We start from the raw sequence: 24515 nt of genomic DNA, 5'->3' as shown, positions 1-24515 counted from the left end.
GGATAATGTATCTCGGACAGAAGTAGATCCAACAGCGGACTGGGGGGATATGTTTAATGCAAAGTAAGAAAAAAGGGAAGGGAAAGGTTAGCCACGGTGTGGGCTTGCTATTCCCTAATGCTTTCAAGCAAACAGAAGAAAACAGCTGGGATACAGAAAATTATCAAAAAATACAGAAGAAACAGCTCCTTCACTAATCGTTGCGCATAGGATGCATCAGAGAATGCCCAGGAGTTTAGATTCCCGAAGGAATCGTGTCAGCGCAGACGTGACTTCAGCGTGCTGGGTAGGGCCAAGTAGCACCGCGAGGGAAAGCTCTCGGTAGCCTAGATGAGCAAGGCGGCGCGGGAGACTCGATCGGTGGTCTTCGTACCGCTGGCAGGCAATGAGAATGTGTGGCACATCGGCTTCTACGTTGCACGTTGGGCAAAGAGGTGATGGGTGCTGATTCATCTTAAATAGGAGGAGAGGAGTTCGGGCCACATTCAGCCGCAGCCGATGAAGCAGCGATTCCTCGATGCGCGGGATGCGGCCAGGCACAGCATATGTCATTAAAGGGTCAATGGATTTAAGGAAGGCATTGGTTCGTATAGCTTCTTGCTGAAAGAGCTGTGTGCGGTTGGCAGTGAAGCGGCGGATTTTCAGCTGGCACATAGAGTGCGCAAGGGAAAAGACAGTTGGTTGCTCAGCGTCGTGGGCTTGCCGAGCAAGAGCGTCAGCACGATCATTGCCTGAAATTCCGACATGGCTCGGAATCCATTGGAACACCACTTCGTGTCCCAGTGATACAAGTTCAGAGTGCAGGGCGATGATCGCGGTGTAGGTGTCACTGATGAGTGCGGCAGAGTAAGAGGCCAGCGCCTCCAGAGCCACTTTACTGTCGGTGAGGACCGACCAGGCCCTGGGCGCACACGAGGAGACATGTCTCAAAGCGGCCAGTAGTGCGAATGCCTCGGCCTCAGCAGATGACATAAGAGGGAGCTTGAAGCCGTGCTCAGCTCCATCCTCTGGGATGCAGAAGGCAGCAGACGGCCCAACTAGAGAGACTGAAGCATCGGTGTATATTTGGGTTCGATGCCGGTGGTGACTGTAGATGTGGAACAAGGTCAGTTGGCAGGCCACAACTGTTGGCACAACCTTCTTTTTCCTAAGGCCCGGAATTGACGTTTGTACAGTGGGGTACTGAAGTGTCCACATGGGTGGCGCAAAGGAGGTCCGGGCGGAAGTTGAGGGGATGTTGCTTCGTAAACGGCAAATAGCTTGACCGAATGCAGATGCGGGATAACGTTGCGCAGTGTCACAGAGGTAATGGGCTGGATGGCGGGCAAGATAACGTGTGTACGCGTGTAAGGCGACACTATCGCGAATAATAAGCACCGATGGCTCGCGTGCCTCCGCCAAAACAGAGAAGGTTTCCGTTGTCTTTGGCACTCCCAAACAGAGACGGAGACTTCTGTATTGAATATTGAGCAGCTCCCGCTCGTGAGTGTTGGAGAGCCCATAAAGGACAGGCAGGCTATAGCGCATAACGCCAAGCAACAGGGAGCAGTGCACACGATGGAGGTCAGCACAGGACGGGCCCCATGTGGATCCACAGAGGTGCCGGAGCACATTACAGTAGATGCGGGCTCTAGCAGAAAGGGAGTTGATCTGTAGCGACCATGTCAGTCCCCTATCAATGATGATGCCTAGATACCGATAATGCGAGACGTAGTTCAGTCTAGAGCCAGCTAGCAGTAGGGGGTACTTGGTGAAGGAGCGACGCGTGAATGCCATAGCTACTGTCTTAGCCGGCGAGACCGACAACCCACGGTCAGCAAGATGCGCCACAAGAAGGTCTAAGGCATGTTGCAGACGACGCTGAATGGCATCACGGCGCGCTGCAGAGGTCCATATGCAAATGTCATCGGCATAGATCGTGATATTGGTATGCTTGGGCAGAAGAGAAGGGAGATGTGCCAGGATGACATTAAACAGGAGCGGGCTGAGGACGCTCCCCTGTGGAACTCCACGATGCACAAAGTAGTTGGCACTGTCACCATCTGCTGTGCGTACGAACAGAGACCTGTCAGAGAGGAAGGCTTGCAACCAGGTAAGGGTGCAGCCACCCACACCAGCTTCTTGAAGCGACGCAGCTACAACATTATGGAGAACACTGTCGTATGCTTTCGCTACATCCAGGAAGACAGCGGCCGTTAGGAGCCCATCAGACTTTGCTTGCTGGATGGAGGAGACGAGATCGATGACATTGTCAATCGCGGACCGCGCTTGCCGGAAACCAGCCATAGCTTCAGGAAAGAATCGGGTGCTCTCAAAATACCAGTTCAATCGTGCGGATACCATCCGTTCCATAACCTTCCCGACACAGCTGGTGAGGGCAATTGGGCGGAAGGCATCAATGGCGTGTGGAGACTTGCCTGGATTCAGGAGCGGCACTATCATGGCATTCTTCCATTCTGCTGGGAAAACACCATCCCGCCAACAATTATTGTAGAGCTTAAGGAGTGCGTGTCGGCCATGGAGGGGTAGATTTTGGAGGGCCTTGTACGTAATACAGTCAGGCCCAGGAGAGGTGTGAGGGGGTGATTTCCTTATCCATTCCAACTCCATGAAGGAGAACGGAACATCCAGACATTGCTCCTGCGAGGATTCCAGGACGACCGGGATGGCACGAGCTGACGATCCCTGCGACATCGAAGCTGTCGTTAGACGGGCACAGTATTCGTTTGTAACGTCGATTTCCGAGCGTGAGGTTGCTAGCGCGAGTGCTTGAAAAGGGCGCCGTTGAGCAACAGGTGTAGAGAGTGCCCTGAGTATGCTCCATATTCTGGAAAGTGGTGTCCGCGGAGACAAAGAGCTCGCAAAGCGCCGCCAGCGGTTTCTTGCAAGGGTGGCCAGGTGTCTCTGTATGGCCTTCTGAATGCGTCGTGCTTCAGCGATGTGACACGGGAGACCGGAACGACGAGTCTTCCGTTCAGCCCGACGACGAATAGCACGCAACCGTTCATACTCTGCATCAATAGCTGAGAAGGCGATGGGGACACGGCGCGCCGTTGTAGTGCGAGTCACCGCATCGGTTACGACTTCAGCAAAGGAGGAAGAAGTCAGATGCTCTAGCTGCTGGTCTCTGAAGGCCCACTCAAGGGTGGACCGAAAGGCGTTCCAGTCGGAGCTCTTGATGCAGCGTGTAAGTGGGGAGCGCTGCGCACCACGAATGTTAATCAGCAGCGGACTGCTTACACATGCATCTGTCTTGGATTGCTCTATCCACTTGTTGTTTAAACACAGCATTGATCTCTGTGTTCTGGAAATTTAGGGAGCATCCAATGTCCCTACAAACTGTTACCAAGTTTCTCGAGGGCATCAAAAGTCTGCCCTTGGCTGCCTAGGTTTCGCTATGCCTCTCATACACAAAGTGCCTCATTTCAACACAGTAGGAAACACAGATTTGTAAATAGCATCTGTTGATTGCACTGTACGTACCCCCATATAAAGGATCATAGTGGATAGTACATCTTGTGTGATAACGTCAGTAACACAAGCTAACACACAAGACAGCTACATTTGACACCACTCCTACTTCGTTGCAGTAGTTTTTGTGTGAAGCTCCGCAATTCCAGTCCACCAAATAATGTAAACCATATGTTTGATGTGCCAAATCGGTAATATGTTTGATGTCTCAATCGCCACAGCAAAAAAGGCGTCCCCTCATCTGTCTCGATGGCTTTTAGAACCAGTTCACGGCATACGCCCCCTCGTGTCAATCATGCGATCCCGACGTAGTGCATGGCTTATCTGAAGCCCACAATTTATACGCTGCCATTACTCCCACTTTAAGGAATTACTGACCTATATTTCTCTACACGCTCCTTTGACAGAACTTGTACAGGATTGCATAGCACAGAATAAAAGCACAGTGAACATAATTTGTGGCTTTCCATTGACACTTCAGGGCCACTTGGCCGCTTCACTGCTAAGTTGTGTTGAGAAACGCCACCTCCTGTTTGCCGTGTCTAAATGAAATGTACCTGACCTGATCCAAGGTAACTATTCTGAGTCTGGAACACACAAACAGAAAAACACAACACAAGCCGCAACATTAAGAGATAGGCAAATGAGCTGTGGGGAGCTCCACTTTGGGACAAAATCTGCAAGTAATTCACGAAAAGTAAATGGGTGGCTTCATGAACTTCATGAACATGTAGACCATGAACATGTAGAGATGGTGCGAGGTCCCTCGCACCGTCTACATGTTCATGAAGTTTGTTGTTATCAATTAAACGTCTTGCTGGTTTTGAGCCTTCGTGCTTGTGTTTGTTTACGTGTCTTGCCCATCGCTCAGGCTTGCCTATCATGGACATCATCCAGCGTACAGTTCCTGCGGTGTCCAAGGTATTTTTCTCGCGCCACAGCATATGCAGAGCAAAGAAGCAGGATGTGTTCAATACTTGCGGTTTGCGGACAGTGTCTGCAATTTGCATTGTCCAGAGAGGCAATCTTGAATAATTGAGATTGAGTGAAAGCGCTACCTGTTCGCAATCTGAAAACCAGTGTTTGTGTCCTGCGGGAAAGTCCTTTCAACGGAAGATGAAGTCGATGGTTTTGTAGGATGTCCCAGACCCCAAGGTGCTGTGTAAGTACTATCTCATTGAGAACAAACCGTCTCCCGGGGTTGGCGAACTGTGGCTGTACCGTGGTGCGCAGCAGATGCTAGTTGGTCCGCGTTTTCGTTGTCACTGATGCCGACGTGGGAGGGAATCCATTGCAGGGAGATGTCTCCACCGAGCACTTGTGTTGGGTATATGATCTGATACACTGGGCTAGAATGCTATTGCATGAGGGATTCGTCACCATTTGAAGAGCGCTATGCGAGTCTGTGAGGATGACAGCCTTTGTCATTCTCTAGACCCACACTGCAGCTGCTGCATGTAGCAGTGCCAGAAGCTCAGCACTTGTGGAACATATTGGGAATCCATCTCAGTGGAAGCCAAAGTACCTGCTCAGGACGTAATCAGTGACACTTTTTACGCACTCACGCTGGTGTTCACAGACGGTTCCGTTCGTGCCGAGTGTAGAGCGCTACTTCCTCCTTCTATAAAGGGTGTTTCATGAAAAATCAGCCAAAGATTTAAAAAATGGTTCATCGCACACCAAACAGACGTACTGAATAGTGATACCAGTGGTGTGAGTAAACTAACTATTTTTGGTTTTGTAATTAAATAATAAATGAAGTTAAATTAATTAGTCATTTTTAATGGACCATTTCCGACAACGCGTATGCGCATGCCCAGCTCTTAAATCCGCCATCTTTGAGCGGAAAACATCGCCATGGACCCACCTGCGGGAGACTGTCATGTTCATTGTGGGGAGATAATCGGATTCAAGGTTACGCGGACGTTTGAGGTCTGGTAATGGGTACAATGCGCTTTCACTCTTTCCGCATTCTTCTTCCAATCTTCTCTTTCTACTTCCCACGCAACGTACGTGCCAGTTCGTAAAGCGTCACCATTATTGGGGGGAAAGACATTCCGCCGCCAGGGGCGACGCGAATATGGAAAAGGTCCATTGTAAGGATTCGAGCCAAAATGTCAATGAGAAAGTTGTGGCGGGCGATACAACGACACGAAACCCGTTGATTGGAACTTTGTACCTCTAACGGATCCGTTTCTTTCTTTTTTTTCCGGCCCCAAAGACTAACTTTCGAGTTTGCAAAAAAACGACACGGGACCTATCGGAGACGCGCGAGGAGTCAATGTCAAGCCAAAATGTCAATGAGAACTGTGACTATATGGTCTTCGTGCGATAACGGGACGCTCAAGAGCGCTGTGATCCGGCGCTGCTCGCGCGTCTGCGGCAGGTCCGGCGTCGTTTTTTTGCAAACCCGAAAGACCCGGGAAAAAATGATCCGTTTGAGGTAGAACGTTGTAATGAACGGGTTTCGTGTCGTTGTATCGCCCGCTACAACTTTCTCATTGACATTTTGGCTCTAATCCTTACAATTAAGAACTCACTAATTTATTTCACTTAACTAACTGATTCATTAATTACAAAACCAAAATAGTTTGAGTATCCTCACACCAATGGTGAAACTATGCAGTCCGTCTTTTTGGTGTGCGATGAACCATTTTTTAATAACTTTGGCTCATTTTTCGTTTAACACCCTGTATACCAACCATAAATGTGGCGTGCCAATAACGAGCACCAGAGATAACACGCTGTACAAGTGCGTCTCTACGCATGAGAGGAGGTAGTGAGAGGGAAGAGGGAGGGCGCTGCCGTAGCCAATGGTGCTTTCCGAGTGGAGTAACAGGGAGAGGAGATATGCGCAGAGCGCTCGGTTACTTCCACAGCGTACAGAGACTAATGGCGAATTCGCGTGGTCATTTCGCAACACGGCCAAGCGCTCGGAAATCGCCAGTGGTGCGGCCGCGCTGGATGCGTGACCGTTGCCACTTGAACATGAGTGCAAAGAATCTCGCAGTTTAACTCCCTAGGATGCTGGTGCACCATGACTCTTCCTGGTTCCATCGTCTGCTACTACATGCTTGACGCTTATACATTGTTGATTGCGATTGCAAAGCGTATCACTGTCAGCAGCGATGTTTACAGGTCACTGTGATCACTTCGAAGTTTCCAAAGTACCATGAAGTTTCTATGGTACAACAGCGAAATATGCCGGCGGCGGCGGATGTAACGACACAGGATACAGCTGGGCAACGCTCTGCCCGGCCAGGTTGGCACCGGAAGAAAATGTTTGCTGGGAGATTCCTAGCGCTAAGAAAACGGCGCGCGAACCTGAGATTGCTACTTTTTGACCAAGAAGAAAAGAAGAAGAAAAATGCACAGAATCTGGCAAAGACATCTGCAGGGAAATGACCACGCCAATTCGCCATGAAACACAAAAGTACCGGATATAACACTCACAAGTTCAGTCAATCTCTGCTTACGGTCAAAAAACGGGGAAGCATCACGTTGAGATTAATTATCTCACGATAATAACCCGTGATAATTCGCCACACAACTATGCTTAGATAACCGACTTACGCATCAAGAGAACTATGATCATGGGACACATCACAGTTTTTTATTCCGCATTACCGCAGCGAAGCACCTGCACAGCAGGGCGTCCCCTCTTCTTTTGCTGTCTTCCCATCCCACCATCATACGTGACCTGCCCAGCATGATCATCCAGGCATACAATCGGCTCTGCGCAAATGACCACGTTCTTTCTCTGCAGTGGATTCCTGGTCATGTGGGCTTATCGGGTAACTCACGCGCAGATGCGGCGGCACAAGTTGTGACTCATGCTACGGTACATCTGCCCCTTACTGTTTTTGGTTGTTGTATGTCGATACGCTGCCAGTGTGCTGCTCGGGCCCAAGCGTTCAGAGCTCAGGGGTCAGATTCACAAAGAGCTCGTGCGACGGAATCTGTCGTAACTCCGTCGTACGGGAAAGTTACGACGAAGTGTAGATTCACGAACGGCGCGCGTCGCAAAATCTTCGCAGCTTACGGCGGAATCCTGCGAGAGCTCCCGAGCAGTCTTACGAAGAAAGATGGCGACGTTATTTGGCAGCGGTGGATTTGGAGACGGCAAACAAAGACTCCGTAATACGCGCCAACGCATTGCACTTTGCCACAGTACCTTCGAGACCATCCCTGAAGGGATATTGAGGCACTTTTTTGCTTGGTAACCTTCAACAAATGCTTCAACTTTGTGCTCCGTAAAATCGGGTCGCAGGGATGTTTCAAGCATCCCCTACACCCCGCTAAGATACCCCCAACACCCCTCCAAATTGTCTGCAAGAAAGGCAATAGAAGCCATAAAAGCTGCAAAACTGGGTGCAACGCACCGCTTACAAAACACCCTCACCCACCCCCTCCCCGAGACGAACATACTGGGAATATATTTGCTGTGTCATCAAACTCGTTTCGCCTGTGATTGCATGGTATCCATTATGGCTACCGAAAGACCGAGAGCACGTGCAGTAACAAAACGTTTGGGGACGAACAACTTCGCCTTCTTCTAATGGGACGACTCTTATTGGCGCGAATACAAATTTTCGTCATCGTTACCATAGTGAAAACATAGTCTCGCACCCTTTGGCTGTTTCCAGGTCCCCCAAACTCACCTCGGGAAAGCGTGGAACGAAGAAGGCCGCCACTAGATACCCCACTGTTGCCGTTCCGGATCACTTCAGCGCGCTAAGTTTAGCGGCAAAATGTTTTTGTTGTTTCTTCGAATGAATGTAGTCTTTATATGTCAAAATAAAATGCGTATAACAACTGTCTGTGTCGTTTTTTACTTTTCGGTCCCGTTTTTGAACGTGTTGAGCGATCGGAAGGATCTAGTGCACGGCGGCGTGCATCACATAGCGTACTTGTCGTACACCAGGCGCCGCAGGCGCAGTCGTCCATTTCTCCTTCGGTGGCTTGGCCTGGCCTGGATTGTGCTTCAACTGGATCTTTAGCGTGCTACAATCAAACGCAAGCCAACGTCTGGTAACAATGGGGTATCTAAGGGCGGCCTCCGGCATTGCACGCATCGGGATAGGCACAAATACATGGGAAAATGGCGACCTTGGGGGACCTGGCTGTTTCTCTCCGAGGTGCACGTGACAGGAAGTGAGCAACTTCCTCTTCCTCGTCAAACCGGGTACCCTCTCCACTACGATAGCTTTGTGAATCGCGCTTAGGATGCTGTCGTTCGCGCGTCGCAGGCTACGACGTCTTAGCGCATCTTAGCGTAACTTACGATCGCGTTTGTGAATCCGACCCCAGAGTGCCTCATACAACAGTCACCTGCAACAATCGACCCCGCATTTTACTCCTTTATTACGTGTCGCTGCACTCGTCACGAGCAATCGCTCCTGCACCGTCTCCGTCTAAACGACACCCGCACACCGCTGCAACTGTTCAAAATGGGTCAATCTAGCACTACCCTCTGCACTAGCTGCGGCGTGGTGGGTGATATTCCCCACTGCATGCTACACTGTCGGCAACACCTTCTGCACAGTGACGCCCTCTATCGTCGTCTATCCCAGCTTGGCTACAGCACTATGACACTGGCTACCTTACTGGGTCCCGTTCGTCAGTCGACCCAGTGGGCAGTCACCACTGCGCTCCTCCACTTTCTCCACGCTTTCGGACCTTGTCAACGCCTTGTGATTGTGTGACCGCGTGTGTGTGACTTTTTAGTTTTAGTTCTGTGTTCTTCCTTTCCTTTTCTTTTCTTCTTTGTCTTCCCCTTTTCTCGTTTTTTCTTCTCCTTTTCTTTTCTCCTTTTTCTTTTCCTTTTCCTCTTCATTTCTTCTCCCATTTTCCATTTTTTGGAAGAGGAAGCCGACCTCCGTCTGGCTGACCTTTCCTTTTTTTTTCTTAATAAATATATCCCCCCCCCCCTGCGCCTATGAGCGGCTTGCAGACGTGGACAGATGGCGAGAGGGAAGCAAGAAGGAGAGGGGGATTGGGGTTAGTGTGCATCCTCGACCGACATCAGGGAAAACTGTGCCGATGTTCGTCAGGAGAAACCCCAGACACCACAAGCGGAGGTGGGATTCGAACCCACTGCCTCCCTTTCTTCAGCACGACCGTTCCTACCACGAACGAGCGGGTGATTTTTCCCATCCACCAATGCCGCTGGTACCGAATTTTCAGCACAAGGCCTACTGTGTTCAACGCCTGTCGCTGAAGACCGGGTGTCGGAAGATCTGGTACCCTGTCACCCCGTTAATGGTGCCTCGGTATTACAGCCTGCTGCAGTTATTGCAAATACCACTTACGCGTCTCGCAAGAGAATGCACAGGCGGGTCCCAGAGGTTAAATCTCGCTAAGTGCCACACGTATTATTATGCGCCTGAGATTATTTACTAAAATCTGTCCACAATTTTTTTTACGTAGAACTATGTCTTTCTCCGTGGTGCGAATGCGATGTCAGCCATTGCTGGGGAATGGTAATGCAGCGTCACGATATTGGAACTATTTAAAACGCTCATAATTTCGAAACTATAGGAGATATTGAAATGAGTGAGGTGGAGTTGTATCGTTATCAGATAACACTTTCATTTCAGAATGCACACATCACCAGCAATGGTGTGTAGGAAGAGGCGTTTTGTTGCGCAATTCAGGGCACGGATGTCGACAGTCGCCGAACAATCGTTGTAACACACGTAATTTTGCGCCGTCGGCAGAACAAATGATATGTCAAACTATTCGTCTTGGCGAGCTCTAACCGCATGTGCATACAACAATTTCGCATTTGAAAGTTATAGAGGAAACGGTGCGCAGACGTGTGCCGTTTCTGACGATGTCGGTATATATGAGGCAAACATACAACAAATATAAAAGATAAAGTCCTAAAGTAAACAGCAGTTTCTGTTGATACAGTTGTATATTGTTGTTGTAATACAGTTCCATGTTCCAGCCCCAGAACGCTTACTTTTCATCTTGTTAAAAAGGACTCACTGCTCCAGAACGTTCTAAGCGTATGTAGACCGATGAACGAAAAAGGACGCGGTTGGGTCTAGCTTCCAAATTACGCCGCCAGGGACATGGGCATCCGGGTTACTGCTACAAGATTAGTCAAAATGGCTACCATCACAGATAACATGTCCATCGTCCCATGTGCAACACCAGCGGCTATGGTCGTGGTCACACCCATCCTCGTTTGTCCCTGATAGCGCGTGATCCGTATAAGAGAAGCACGGATAAACGAGCGTAGACTGCAAATAAAGCAACAGCGGTTCTATACATCTACGAAACAACGCTTTCCTGCATACACATGAGGCACATGCGGTAGAGGCAATTGCAAGTGTTAAGAGAGCAGCGGCGATGTTGTTTTTTGTCAAACGCTTTTGTACAGTCATGAGACACCACATCAGTCTGTGTCCTGTTATTGATCGCCCTGGAAAAGTCGTGTACTGTGTCCGCAATGTTACAGTAGCCAGCCCTTGTCGAAGGCCATGTTGTGCGGGTGATATCAGATTATGCTCTTCTTGGAATTGCATCAAGTGCTTACAAATGATATGTTCCAAAAGTTTAGATGCTGTGCAAGTCAGCGCGATAGGCCTATAATTGGTGGGCTGAGTTTTGTCTCCTGATTTGTGGATTGGAATTATTTTGGCGCATTTCCAGTCAGCAGGAATTCTCCTACTCCCACAAAAAAAACCCTAAATGAATAAAATCACCTTCCCTGCGCTAAGACTATCTGTCGTAGGGTGCTGCGCAGTGAAGACGTTCACTGAAAATGTCTTCCATGACCGATTCTGATGGCTGCTTCCACAGACGGGTGGTTGGACTGAAGTACCACTGCGGACTAAAAAAATATATTAATTTTAATCGATTCTATAAATTACATTCGCTCAACGACTCTGTAAGAAATAGTTTTTATTTTATCATTTACAGAATTTGTATTAAAAAAAAGCCATGAGAGCAGTATAGATGTCGTTTTTACAGTTGAGTTCTACGGCCAGGCTCGCATCCTTTCGAAGAAACTATGCAACTACAAGATTATTAATTACCTAAAATCCATTAATGAACTCTTTAATTGGGGGATTTAGGACAAAAGCGGGAGATCAGAATGAGAGACCATCCTAGTTGAAAGACATTCCACATTAAAAAAATCCTGAAGCACGTGCGTGAAGATATCCAACCCCGAACTCTGATGTGCAAATGAGCCGAAACCGCGGCGACCTGGAACGAAGGGGGTACAGCCCTCATTTCACGTCAGAGGGCCATGTGATTTGCAGAGATGGAGATGATTGGAGTAAGTGCCGGCCTGCGGGCCGGATAAACCGTCTTGCCGCCACGATAGGCGTTCGTCGGCGAAGGTGATGCGCTTCTCAGGCGCGCTTGTTCAATTTCAGCTCATTTACTGGTACATATCAAAATTGGGGGTGGATACCTTAACGCAGGTGCGTGTTTCAGGATTTTGTAAACGTAGGATGGCTTTCAACTCGACTCTTGAAAATGAACTTCACCGCATAGCACGCTCTTAGCCAACCATAATCTGGAATGATATCGTTATCTGCCCTGATTTGTTGAAAACGGGAGGCGTATGCTTTTTTTGTGACAATTATGAACAGCATAAGTGTCACAAAAAAGGCGTAGGCCTCCCGTTTTCAACGAATCAGGGCAGATAACGATATCATTCCAGATTATGGTTGGCTAAGAGCGTGCTATGCGGTGAAGTTCATTTTTAAGAGTGTAGGCTCTCTGATTCTGATATCCCGCTTTTGCCAGATATCCCCATTAATGGTTAAATTCCATATACGTACATACAATTCGAGAACCAGTATGGCACATGTAGTGTGACTCGTATCTTTGTCTTTAAGATAACTGTGAAAAATATTAAATTACCAAGAAGATGCCTTTTCTTATACATTGACTTTCTTGCTATGAAGGCCTCTTATTATGGATACCCGAAGTCCTTTTAAAAGAATAGCAACACAGCATACCAGATTGTATTCCTTTCAAGCAAGTATCACAGCGCGATAGGTTCATAGTGCTGTAACCGAAGTGCGGGGTGGATTCTGAAAGTAGAAGATACCTTGAGGTTAGGATTACACTGAGAAAAGTACACCACACCACAAGACGCACACGCTATTGAATACAGACCAAATACCTAAACTTACAGTTGTCAGCATGACATGACAAGATCCGCTAGAAAAATCTTGACCTTCATCACTGGCTCTGAGGCAGAGATCTGGTGGTGGGCACTTCAGTGATACCCCATCAAGGCATTGATTTCTTTAAGCACGCTCTGGTAGTGGTCCAGCACGACATTCTGAATAAAAGAGCAGGAGAGCTTTCATTCACTCACAATTTGAAACAAAATGATATATCATGTGTTGATAATATTACGCGAACGGATTAAAGCAGAATAATTTATTCACTTCGGAAGTTTTTTTTTTCTTTTTATTTAGAATGACTACAAAGACGAACTTTGAGCTGAAGACCTCCAGCATTCCAGTTTTGTAGGCACACAGGAGTTGGAAAGCACATCTGCAACACGCAGTCGTCCTGACAAATGGTTATATATCGTTCGATGTACGATACACAATACGCACGATTCCACACTTTACTGAACCATATTTTCACCAAAACGTAGTCCATTATCCTAAAAAGCAACGCAAAAACCGCAACGAATCACTAAAAATCGAAACTATGTGATGCTGCTCTGCTAAGTGTCGAGAGAAGCCTTCTAAAACGGTGTCATTCATGTTGAAAAGCATCTATGAGTAACGTTTATCAATGCGAGGAATACCACAAGAAGAAATAGCGCTTACCCCTCGATGAATTGCCTAAAAATGTCGGAATTCCTCGAAAGTTTCGGGAGCACGGCCAGACACATTCGTTACACACAGCTAGGGCGACGGGGACTCCCATAGGGCCCTGCGTCTTCAGATGGCGCCATGATAGAGACTGTCAGCGCCATCCATCCGTTGCGCGGACTACTAATTTTGTAAATGTATGACGTCACATATGACGTCAGTACCATGAATAATAAGTAGTGCATAATTAGCCATGGCATGTTTGCATTCGCGTACTTCGTTTGCGTTGTATACCTTTCTCCTTTTCCTTACCGAACCATACTAGTCACTCAGGACTGCAATACCAGACGAGAACAGAGAAGAATAAATCCAATCGGGTTTAATGACACATATCAGTTCGAAATACATAGAGTTATCACAGGTTTTGACGAAGGGTACGTAATAACCACCAATAAACAGGAAGTTTCACTTAAAGGAGCAGTCTAGAGGCTCACAACTTTGTTTCTGTTTTTGATCAGTAGGGAATGTTAAGCGGTCGAAAACAGTTTTCCCACAATTAGTGCAACGGTAGCGAAATTGGGACGCCTGCAATAGCTCACCGAACCTCCCGTTGCCAAAAAACCCTCCTCCGCCTTCACGATAGGCACGTGATGAGCGCCACCACGCGCGTCACTATGTGACGCAAGTGGAAAAGACTCTCCTTATTGGACCTGGGATCACATGATCGAGGTGAGCAACATCGCGCAGGCCGGATTTTTTGGGACCGCAGACACCACGGGAAGGACGAGTGGTGCAGCCCAAAATTGACTGCGCTTGTACAGCGGAAACCCCGTGCTCTCCGACAGTGTGCAGCCTGACAGACCGTTTTCACCGCACAGTTGGGTCAGTGGCTAACAGGTGGCGCCACAATACCGCCGCCATCACTTGCTTTCTGCTACTGTGAATTCTGAGATTGCATAGAAGCCACGGATAAAATACTCTTGTGATCGTAATCTTATTTTCTCAGGCTGCATATATGCTTTTTTTAAACGTGATATCAATCATATAAAGAATAGAAGTCAACAAGAAACAGCTCGCAATGTTCGTAGCAGACGGTTTTTCCTACGAACGAATGACGGGCTCTCTACCACCAACGTCACAGTAGAGTGGGTGTGGTCTGCAGTTGGAGCGCTCCGGCCTGTCACCGTGGCAGCGATTTTCCAAATTAATTGCACCGTGGTGAAACAACTTTGGTCGGAAATATTTTGTGGGAATGCTATACACATACTGCTTTACAAGACGACATCAGTTTTTGGCCATGTTAGATACCACTTTAATGCTCCTTTAATGTCCATTCCTAACCTAGACCTAAACGTACACGTAGTGATTAGCTGTTTGTATTTCTTCAACGAGTTGTCATAACGGGTTCGTTGCAAAATCATGGCATCGTTGGTGCACAGCTGATTCGCTAACACTCACGCTATCATGGCCGGTCTTGCCATGATGAAACCTTTTTTTGCTCGGAGCCAGCAACACGGGATGCATAGCACTAATCTGTTCACACGTGTTAATCTTTGGCAAAAGGGCAAGGGTGCAGGCCAGCTGGTACATGGTGAAAAAATTTGGAACCCGAGAAAAGGACAGAGGAGGGACGACACGACACGACATTTTGGCTGCCGCACGTAGATTTAACATTCAGGTTGTTTTCTCAAATGTATGTCGTCTCTCAAAACTTGCCCCTTTCCTCTCACAGAACTCCGGCTGTAGTATTTCTCACAAAAATGCTTTCGTGACCTGTGCAAAAGATGTGGTGTATTGTATACCGCTTGGTTGTGGGTTTTGCTATGTAGGTCAGACTGGACGGTGTCTAAACACTCGGCTCAGCGAACACAAGAGAAATGCGGAGTCGTTGTCTGGGAATTCCGAACTTGTCGCCCATCTTAGACTTTGTAATAATTGTTCCCCGGCCTTCGATGAGACAAGTGTCCTAGATTATGTTCGGGACCCTGTGGCCAGACTGTTAAAGGAGTACAAAGAGATTGTCACGAGGGGAAATTGTGTAAGTGTGGCGTCGGTTGCTCCCTCGCCAACAATTCGGAAGTTGTTGGGTACGTAGGTGTTGCTGTTATTAAAGGGTTTGCTGTGTTCGAGAACGTGTCGTGTCGTCCCTCCTGTGCGTTAATCTTTGCCTATAGCTTCGAAATGTGAACGTCGCTTCCTGTTTAATCGAAAAAGTGTACGAACTCCGCATTACATTGCACGGGCACACGGCACGGATAAAAGAATGCACGGACAAACGAGCGTACTGTTACACATGCGCAGTGGAGCAGGATACGGAAACGTACTCAGGTGGTAGATGATTTCGTATATGTGTACTAGTGGGGCAACCAGATAGCTTTTCCTATACTGGAATTATGTATAAACTATTAGTTTATACAAGACCCATGCACGCGTCGTAAATAATTTTTGTTTACGACCGTACCTGTACTACCAACACCCAGGATCGCTCGAGTCACGGAGATGACAGTGTTGCCGGGTCAGATTTGTTTTTTTTTCCTCGCCTTCGCTACCTGGCTAAATTTACCTTGGGGACTCCGACAGTGCAAACACGGCTGGGTGATCGAGGAACATCATTGGTCAGATTCGAAAGTGTCGGTCACGTGATTGCAACACTCGGCGCCTGACAGTCTGGGAAGAAAAATCCGTTGCCGCACCCCGGTCATGTGACTGATTATCGTGAAGTGATGAGATCAGCATCGGGCAGCGATCCTATATTTTGGTTACATGACCAAGATCAGTCCAGACCGGGAAATGATCAGAGCAGCATCGGGGAGCGATCCTATATTATTGTTTACATGACTAAAAGCAGACCAGACCGGGAAATGATCAGGGCACCGTCGGGGGACGACCTTATCTACCCTTGCGCTCTACTTCCTCCGTTCCCACACCGCTGGGAACCAGTCCGGGGCACTATCGCCCGTTCTGGAACCGAAGCCTCCATTGCGTTCCCATTCTTTTCCCGAGGGTTTGTGCTGTCTGGGAGATTTTTCTGGAACTACTTTGTCTTTTGGAGCTTTGATTGTCCAGCCTATTATCGGAGCTTTATGTGATTCCCCTCTTGAGATATTTTAAGAGTGCTGGTCCTGTAGAGTCCGTTAATTTTGAAGCTCTACTGTGGTAAGGTACAAAAAGTGTCATATCTGCATCTGAATATATAGGAATAGTTTGTAAGTACATTCCTTGTTGACATTTATATTTGCACCAGGTCCCAACATTGCTCATTGATGGAAAATGTAAATAGAGATGTATTTGCTTGCCAAACAATACACAAGTGTAGTCCTTTTCTAGGGAGATATTATCTTTTCACAAGATATAAGTTGCAAGGCAAGGGGATGTAGGGGCACAAAGATGGTAGAGTCTAGCATTGTTTTTTGCCACTTCACATATATTCACTATTATTCGTGTGCACATGTGTGACTAGGAAGGTACAGCATGTGCATGACAAGATAATTTCGTATGCAGCCTCACATATGGTTCAGAAGATTAAATGACGCACTACATATTAGACGTCCACGCATATATAATTGTACTTCATGTGTAATGGTTATGCTAAAGCATAACTTCCATGAAGTCTCTAGTTACACTGGTCCTGTAAGACTGGCCTTTGTGAGTTGCTTGGTAACGTGTCTCTAACTGTAAAGGTAAGGGGCAGTCGTGAATGCTGCAGACATAGTTGCATCTTACAAATTGCTTGTCATGTCCCACATGATAAATATTAAATACGAAGTGATTTCAGAAATAATTCCTCAATACGGAATTAATTCAGAGGCTGACCAGTGATGTCGCCCACGACGACAGACACATAAATTGCTTCTAACACTTCTACATCCCATGGGCTGAGTTGTGAGTTGAAATAGCACTCTACAGAGTGATAAGGTGCACCCACTGATTTGATTTCTAGGACCTATGCTATGCCCTAACTCTTCAGACCCCCGAAACAACATTCCTAAGTGGCAATATGTGCTCTGGTATTTCTTTTGCGTCTGCATGGTGTGCAACCACATGGCTTCTGGAGCTTTCGTGTGCATGTTTTGTACTGGATGATTTCTCAGCTGTCTCCAGTTTTCTTTTCAGGCTCTCATTCCCTCCCCCCCCCCTTTGCACTTCGTGTTCCTCAGCCAGCGTTTGTACTCTCTTTGACGAGATAGTGCCGTCATCCTGAGAATATAAAATGGAATTGATGCAGGCACTGCCCATATATGACGAACCACTGTAGGTAACTGTACCGCGTGACTAATTAAGTAACCAAGCACACTGTAGGAACACGTTTCACCGCACAGAATAGGTAAGTACATCACTTCACCGTTTCTCTATAATTTAGCGAATTCCGTTTCAGAGAAGAGGTTGTAATTTAGCCCTACGTCACGTTTTAGTGAACAGCGTCTTAGAGAATCAGCGCCACATTCTACAGAACAGCAATTAAACTAGAGATTCCTGGTTTCGATTTTGGTATTGGCGCTGGGCAAACGTGCAAGTCACATGTGCACAGTTGGACCATTTCAATTGTTAAACCACCACCAACTTCCATGTGGACAGTTGTGCAGCCGTCATGTCAGCTTCTACTTCGCGACAGTACTGCTAAAACTCAAGAAGACAGCTCCGATGTAGTACCGCAGAGAAGACACAGCTTCCATTGGGGCAAAGTAATCTACAATGAAAAAGTCCCTGACAAAACCGCCTGGGTAACGAATCACAGCCAGTCAGAGTTGTGCTTAACTCGTTACAAGTAACCCGTTACTTGGTAACGGTTACTTTTTTAACGTTTTTTAACGTACTTTTAACGTTACTTTTTGCTAACGAAGTAACGATTCAGTTACTTTTTTAAATAAATTGTAATAGTAACGAAATCAGTTACAAAAATTGGTAACTCGTTACTGAAGTCACTCGTTCCTTTTCTTCAGCGCGGGGGAGCACATTTCGGCACTCCATGTGGCGCAATGCGTGCAGATTTGACCTACGTGACCCACGACCACGTGTGACTAAAAGTATTATTGCAGACCCTCTCTGGATGTGTTGTTGACGTGCTGAATCGTGTTAAAGGAAGGTCCTTCTCTTTCCTCTTGTTTCCGTCACCCACCAGGACCAGCACTCCTTCCCAAGAATGGGCACCAATTGTGCTGTGGCTACAACAAACGCGTTTCGACTTCTAGCCCAGTCTTTGCTATGCTTCTGAGCGCCCTAAATTATGACGCAGCCCCTCGTCCGTTTTCGGTAACCGTTGGTGATCGGTGTCGCGAAAACCGGTGTCTTTTCGTGTGTTTTCATAATCTCCGATCACACCCACTTCGGCAGCAGATGTCTTCACACAAAAGAGAACGAATATCACTTATGTAAATTTCGAGTATCAGCTTCTTGTGAAGTGCAGTTCCTCATTAATGCTTAGTTGAAGGCAAGTGACGGCATGTTTGTTGGCTCCTTTAACTATGCGTCGGTAGCGTAAAAGTAACTCGTTACCTGTGATTAACAGAACTTGTTACTTTTGTATGTTGCTAACGAGTAACGTTTTCAGTTACTTTTTTCTGAAGTAACGGGTAACGGTATTTAGTTCCTTGTTCTGTGGTAACGGGCACAAGTATGACAGTGATTATTTCGTGTGGATTAAATCAGGGTGTCGAACCGAACCCGTACCGAAAACCATACCCGAACCGTTATTTTTGCCGCAACCGAAACCGAACCGAAATTTTCATGCTACAGTTGAACCTGAACCGGAGCAGAACCGGAAAAAAATAATAGCGGTAACCGGTTCGCAACGAAACGGTTGGAACATTAAAGACAGCATAAGAGTTCAAGTGTCTCTCAACCCCAAACGAGTACATATTGGTCTTCATATCGTGAATTTTGCAGATTTTCGCCAAGCAGTCAAACTAGGACGTATAGTAAATATGCTTTCAGCATCTTTTTTAACACGTTGAAGTGCAGTTGTCCTTGTCAGCGCCGCGGCTTGCGCCACACGGACGCAAAAAGCAGGAATGGAGTAGGCCGGTTGTGTAGCTCTATAGGACGAGTATGTGATTAAGCAAGCTAAAGCCCAACATGTCCCTGTACACGTGAGAAGTAAAAATTAAAGAAGTCAGAAACATGAGAACTGAAGAAGGAGAACGGTAAAACCACGATAAAACCTATGACACGAAACAGAAAAATAACAACACGACACGTTCTTGGTTCGTTTTGAAAACGTGTCGTCTTGTTATTTTTTCTGTTCCGTGTCTCAAGTTGTATCGTCGTTTTACAATGTACCAGCTCGCCTGCACCCTTGCACTTCTGCCAAGGAGAACGGTGCCTGTTTGATTGGTCGTGGTTTGAAAAGTAAATGTACAGTCGCGCCTCGTTAATATGACCCCCGTTAATATGGACGACGCGAATTATGGACAGTTTTTCCCCGGAACGAAACTTTTGCCATGTATTTGTGTCTCCGTAATACGGAAACCCGCTTTTCGGACAATGGACAGCACAAAATGGTACTAATTCCATAGGACCCCATGTATTTTTGCCTCATTATTATGGACATGTTCTCAGGACGACGACCCCTAGGAGAATCGGATGACGAGGCCTTGTTCCAAATTTCTTCTTTCTTTTGTCACTCAAGAATTCTGGGGTTATTGTGCCACCCTTCCACGGTAACAGCCTTTACGAGAACACAAGAGGATGACGCGCCGTTCTTCAAAATTTCCCCTTGTGTCACTGAAGACACCTAAAGGTCAAAGGGAGGCTAGCAGTAGCGCAGGGGATGCTTCTGGAATGGGCAGACATGACGTCATAGCTGTTATACAGAGCAAAGGGACTTTATGTGACTTCAGTTTCTCCCGAGTTCATCATCAAGGACAGATCACATGGCTCGAGCAGGTCTCCAAACGGCGCTCCAGTTCTTCGAAGATAAGGGGGACAGATCTCAAGCAATCATAATTGCTGAAATTCTGTCGACTTTGAGCTCCAGGAGGTATGTGTACAAGCAAGCACTGATTACTGAGTTTTTTTCGTAATACATGATATTAAATATTGGACGATTTGTTATTATGGACGATTCACTTGATGGACAATTTTAGCGAGGAACGAAAGTGTTCATATTAACGAGGCACGACTGTAGATCTGCTTTCTAGTAGTGCAGATAGCAGCAGTAAGCTATTATCCACGCGTTTCCTGATAAAAGCAGTTTTATAGGAGATGTAAAATGGAAGCGTTGAACCGGTTCGCGAACCGGTTCGATTTTTGGCGTGGCCGAACCGGAACGAAATCCAGCCACCGTGAATCCGAACCGAACCCGTATTTTTTACGGTTCGACACCCTGGATTTAATTCGCGAACAGTATGCACACGGCGAAATCCACGAGAAACTTAAGTCTTACATCCCTTCTCAGTGAAGCCTGCCCAGGACGCACCGTCCCCAAGCGGGCACACGCCGTTTCAGCAAAGCGGGAAGACGGTAAGTGCAATATCCACACATGTCTGGGCAGTCACGTGCTATAGCTTCGGAAAACGCCTTACGTGTTCGGTAGCAGGCACGGCTCTCTCAGCGCCTTCATCTTTACCGTCCGTCGTGGCCGCTGCCAGCTTGCTTCTCCTCGTTTAGAGCGACTGGGGCTTGCCTATCAAAAGTATATGCACGTGCATGTATCAACGTGAAATGTGAGACTCAGTTATTCATAGAAATAATGCTCATTGATGTGGAGCAGCTCTGCAGGAGCTGGTCTTTGGCCTTCTTCCCAGGAGACTCTCACAATAGTTCCTCGCAGACGGCTGATTGCGTTTAGTTCTGTTAAGAGGCGAAGACTTATGGCAGGATCGGCAAGTCTGCGAGTGAGATGCACATCGCACTTTCGTTCGCTTGTCCACTTGCTAAGAAAGTGGGTCATGTCATCGGGGAAACGCAGACACCCACAGCAAAATAACAAGGTACGCCCTGGCAGACAACAATCGGTTCCTGCAACGCGGAAAGACGCCGTGGCATTGTTTTGGTAAGCGTCAGCATCCTGCTAGTCGGCTTCACCTAGCACAAAGGTGCACTAGATGAAGCCTACTTTACAAGACTACCAGTGTGGCCAGACTGTACGTACGTTTCCGCCAGAAATAGCGAAATGCAGCGATTTGATTATGTGACTTGATAAAGCCCACCTTACGGAGCAGCTTGTACTGCTTGGTGTCGTTTTCTCCCCTTCGTAATCATAGTAAAATTCTGCTCTTCTTTATTTGACACGATTTTCTTCAACTTTTTTGTTTCTGTTTTTGTGACTTTTGCCTTCCTCTATTACATTTTTTACCGACAAAAGTGAGCGGGAAAAAAGAACATTACGGGACTGTGATCTCAGCGTCGCTTCGTTTCGCCATTTCGTGTGTGCATTGGGCGTTCCTCTTCAGCGTAGGGCAAAGTATTCACGGAGGAGGGGGTAAAAACACACAACTGAGGGCCAGTTCTCAGTTGACGACGCCCGACGCGACGTCGCGAACGGGTGGCGGAAGTAGAGGCGCATTTCCGCCGCCCCGCCAAGGCACATGATTTTCATGTTCCCACCACAGTAGCATTCCCTCACCCATAGCAGACGAAAACTGAAGAGGCGTGGCCTTTCTCCGTCACCTTATTGGTCGCCAGTGTTTCGTTCTCGCCACCTCTAGCCGACGCCGTGAAAGCGACCGGCATGGCAATTTTTTTTTCGCTCTACGTCTCTCCTCTCCCGACTCCGGAAATACGCGTCTATTTCCGCCGCCCGCTCACGACGCCGCATAGGGCGTCGCCAAGTGAGAACTGGCCCTGATAGACACAAGATAAAAGCATGAGAACCAGCTCCCTCTTGATTTCTTTGCCCTTTGTCCACTCATTCGGCGGAACGTCGCACCGGGCACGAAAGTAGCGACAGACGAATGACAGGTCTACAGGTGCATAAGCTACCTGTGCGAGGTCAACGGGGCACACATGAATCTGCAGCACGCAAAGTTAACCGCAGCGTGAATTTTGTGTGTTCCGTGACGGGCATTAACACCCAGCGTATTGAAAGCCTCTGGGCCAAAGTGAAATAGCAGATTATGCGAGAAGGAAAAAGGATGACGCTGGTGCAGGGAGTTGTAGAATGGTGACTCCTACCAAAACAATGCCGAATTATTTCTGCGAATAACTGCGTCTCACATTTTAGGTGGATACATACGTGTTTTTGACACGCAAGCCCCAATCGCTGCTACTAAGACGCACGCTAACCGCTCAGATGAAGAGCGTCGATAAAATCGTGCCTGTTGCTAAGCCCTGACAGACGATCGCACTGCCTGCCTCTCAATCTTCCTTGCACTTTACAGCCAAGCCAAGTATGGTCGCTTTCGCGGTGTCATCGCTGTGCACCGTTTCGAAGTTCCTTTTTTTTGTGGTACGTTTTTTTGCTAGCGTTGAACTCCTCATGCGAATTCCTCCTGTCCTCCGTTTTAGCATAATGCGCTAGTTAGTCGCCAATAACCGGGGCATGGGCTCCGGCGAAAGTTAGCTTTCGCACCGACGAAGGGTTGTCGGGCGCAGTTGTACGTCGAGAGAGATTGACTGCGCAGTTCGGAAAGTGGACTAGTGGTGAAGTGTCAGACATGCCTCAAGAGACAGTACAGCATGTGCCTCTCGGGTGCATAGATGAATGTACCTTGCGGGTCGACGTACCGTTTCGAACGTAGAGGGTGCCACCTCTCTCACCGAGCCGTCTTTTTCAGATGATGATGTAGCGACTCGCCAAGTACGGTCGCACTGCAGATGTACAACGGTTTTCTTTATCTTTACTTTCTCTTTTCTCCTTCTCAGAAAACACTGCGCTCCCGTCCTCTCTTTCCTTCCTCTCGCATCCCTTTTTCCCAGGCCGCCCAAATTTTTACCAAAAGCTGTAAATACAGGCCAGTGGGCCTTCGACCGTTGAACTAAATAGATTGCTTTTAAACACACTTAACTGCTTCCGTGTTCTCCGTGCCTTTACTTGTGGCGACCCGACATATTGGTGACCCGGTTTTTGGACTTGCCTTCTGTTTATGTCAACTCCACATCAATCGCCACTCAACATACACCTGCCGACATCTCTGCCATTCATATCAAACTCCCGGAATTCTGGCCCAACGACCCTCAAGTCTGGTTCACCCAAGTGGAAGCACAGTTTGCACTACGGAACATATCATCACAGACGACTCGCTTCAACTACGTTGTTGCCGCATTAACCCCATCCGTCGCCACAGAGGTTCGTGATGTACTTCTTTCGCCACCAGCTGAAAAACCGTACGACACGCTGAAAGAATAACTGATCAGCCGGACATCTGCGTCAGAACAACGACGTATACAACAGCTGCTCGCATCGGAGGAGCTGGGCGACAGGAGGCCTACTCAACTTCTCCGTCCGCTGCAACAACTGCTCGGAGAAAAGGCCAGCACCATTGATGAGACTCTATTGCGGGAGCCTTTCCTTCAGCGCCTCCCCGCCAGCGTTCGTATGATACTGGCGTCAGCGAAGAGCACAACGTTGCCGGACATCGCAAACATGGCCGACAACATCATGGACGTTGGCTCCCCGGTCATCGCTGCCGTCGGACCCCAACACGAACCCCCGGCTATTATGGAGCTCCGGAAGGACATCATAGACCTCAAAGACACGTTAGCTGCACAAGACAGCCACGTCATCGATGACCTCCGCGCTGAGATGAACAACCTAGTTAAGATGGTGCAGTCGCTCGGCCCAATGCAGCGAGGCCGGAGCCGATCAGCTTCACGCCGACCAGCGCCAGCCCGACGACAGTCTCCAACGCCGAGCAACAATGGTAATGCACTTTGCTGGTATCACCAAACATTCGGCAACAATGCCAGACAGTGTCAACCACCGTGCTCGAGAGCGGGAAACGGGACGGCCAGCAGCTAACGGCGGTAAGCGAAGCTGGTCACCCACCCACCCGCCACAGACTCTTTTATGTCACGGATCGCGCCACAAAACAGCAGTTCCTCGTCGACACAGGTGCGCCAGTGAGCATCATCCCGGCGTCAATAACGGATCGCCGTGGCAAACCGGCTGCACCTGAACTCTACGCTGTGAACGGCTCCGCGATTCACACATACGGTGAGCGTTCCCTTACATTGGACATTGGCCTGCGACGAACATTCCGTTGGATCTTTGTGGTTGCTGACATTGCCTACGCCATCATCGGAGTGGACTTTCTACGCTATTTTGGACTACTAGTGGACATTCGCCAAAATCGCCTTCTAGATTAG

General features: G+C 47.9%; 1 protein-coding gene across 1 annotated transcript; it reads left to right on the top strand.

The window, feature by feature from the left end:
* The first annotated feature begins 1953 nt into the window (after positions 1-1953).
* On the top strand, positions 1954-24515 carry LOC135385882 (uncharacterized). The gene is made up of 4 exons (XM_064615477.1): positions 1954-2092; positions 20665-20729; positions 23602-24070; positions 24121-24515. The coding sequence occupies exons 1-4, from the start codon at positions 1954-1956 to the stop codon at positions 24513-24515; spliced, it is 1068 nt and encodes a 355-aa protein (XP_064471547.1).

The sequence above is a fragment of the Ornithodoros turicata genome, chromosome 1, assembly GCF_037126465.1.
Source record: "Ornithodoros turicata isolate Travis chromosome 1, ASM3712646v1, whole genome shotgun sequence".
In the NCBI taxonomy this organism is placed as follows: Eukaryota; Metazoa; Arthropoda; class Arachnida; order Ixodida; family Argasidae; genus Ornithodoros; species Ornithodoros turicata.
This window is presented reverse-complemented; position numbering and strand designations above follow the sequence as displayed.

What these genes read in the sequence shown, in the direction of transcription:
- LOC135385882 (XM_064615477.1), top strand. Translation starts at nt 1,954, where the DNA reads ATGTGCCAGGATGACATTAAACAGGAGCGGGCTGAGGACGCTCCCCTG. An exon ending in AGAGGAAGGCTTGCAACCAG is followed by an intron (nt 2,093 to 20,664) that starts GTAAGGGTGCAG and finishes ATCCCTTCTCAG; the next exon opens with TGAAGCCTGCCCAGGACGCA. An exon ending in TTCAGCAAAGCGGGAAGACG is followed by an intron (nt 20,730 to 23,601) that starts GTAAGTGCAATA and finishes CGTATACAACAG; the next exon opens with CTGCTCGCATCGGAGGAGCT.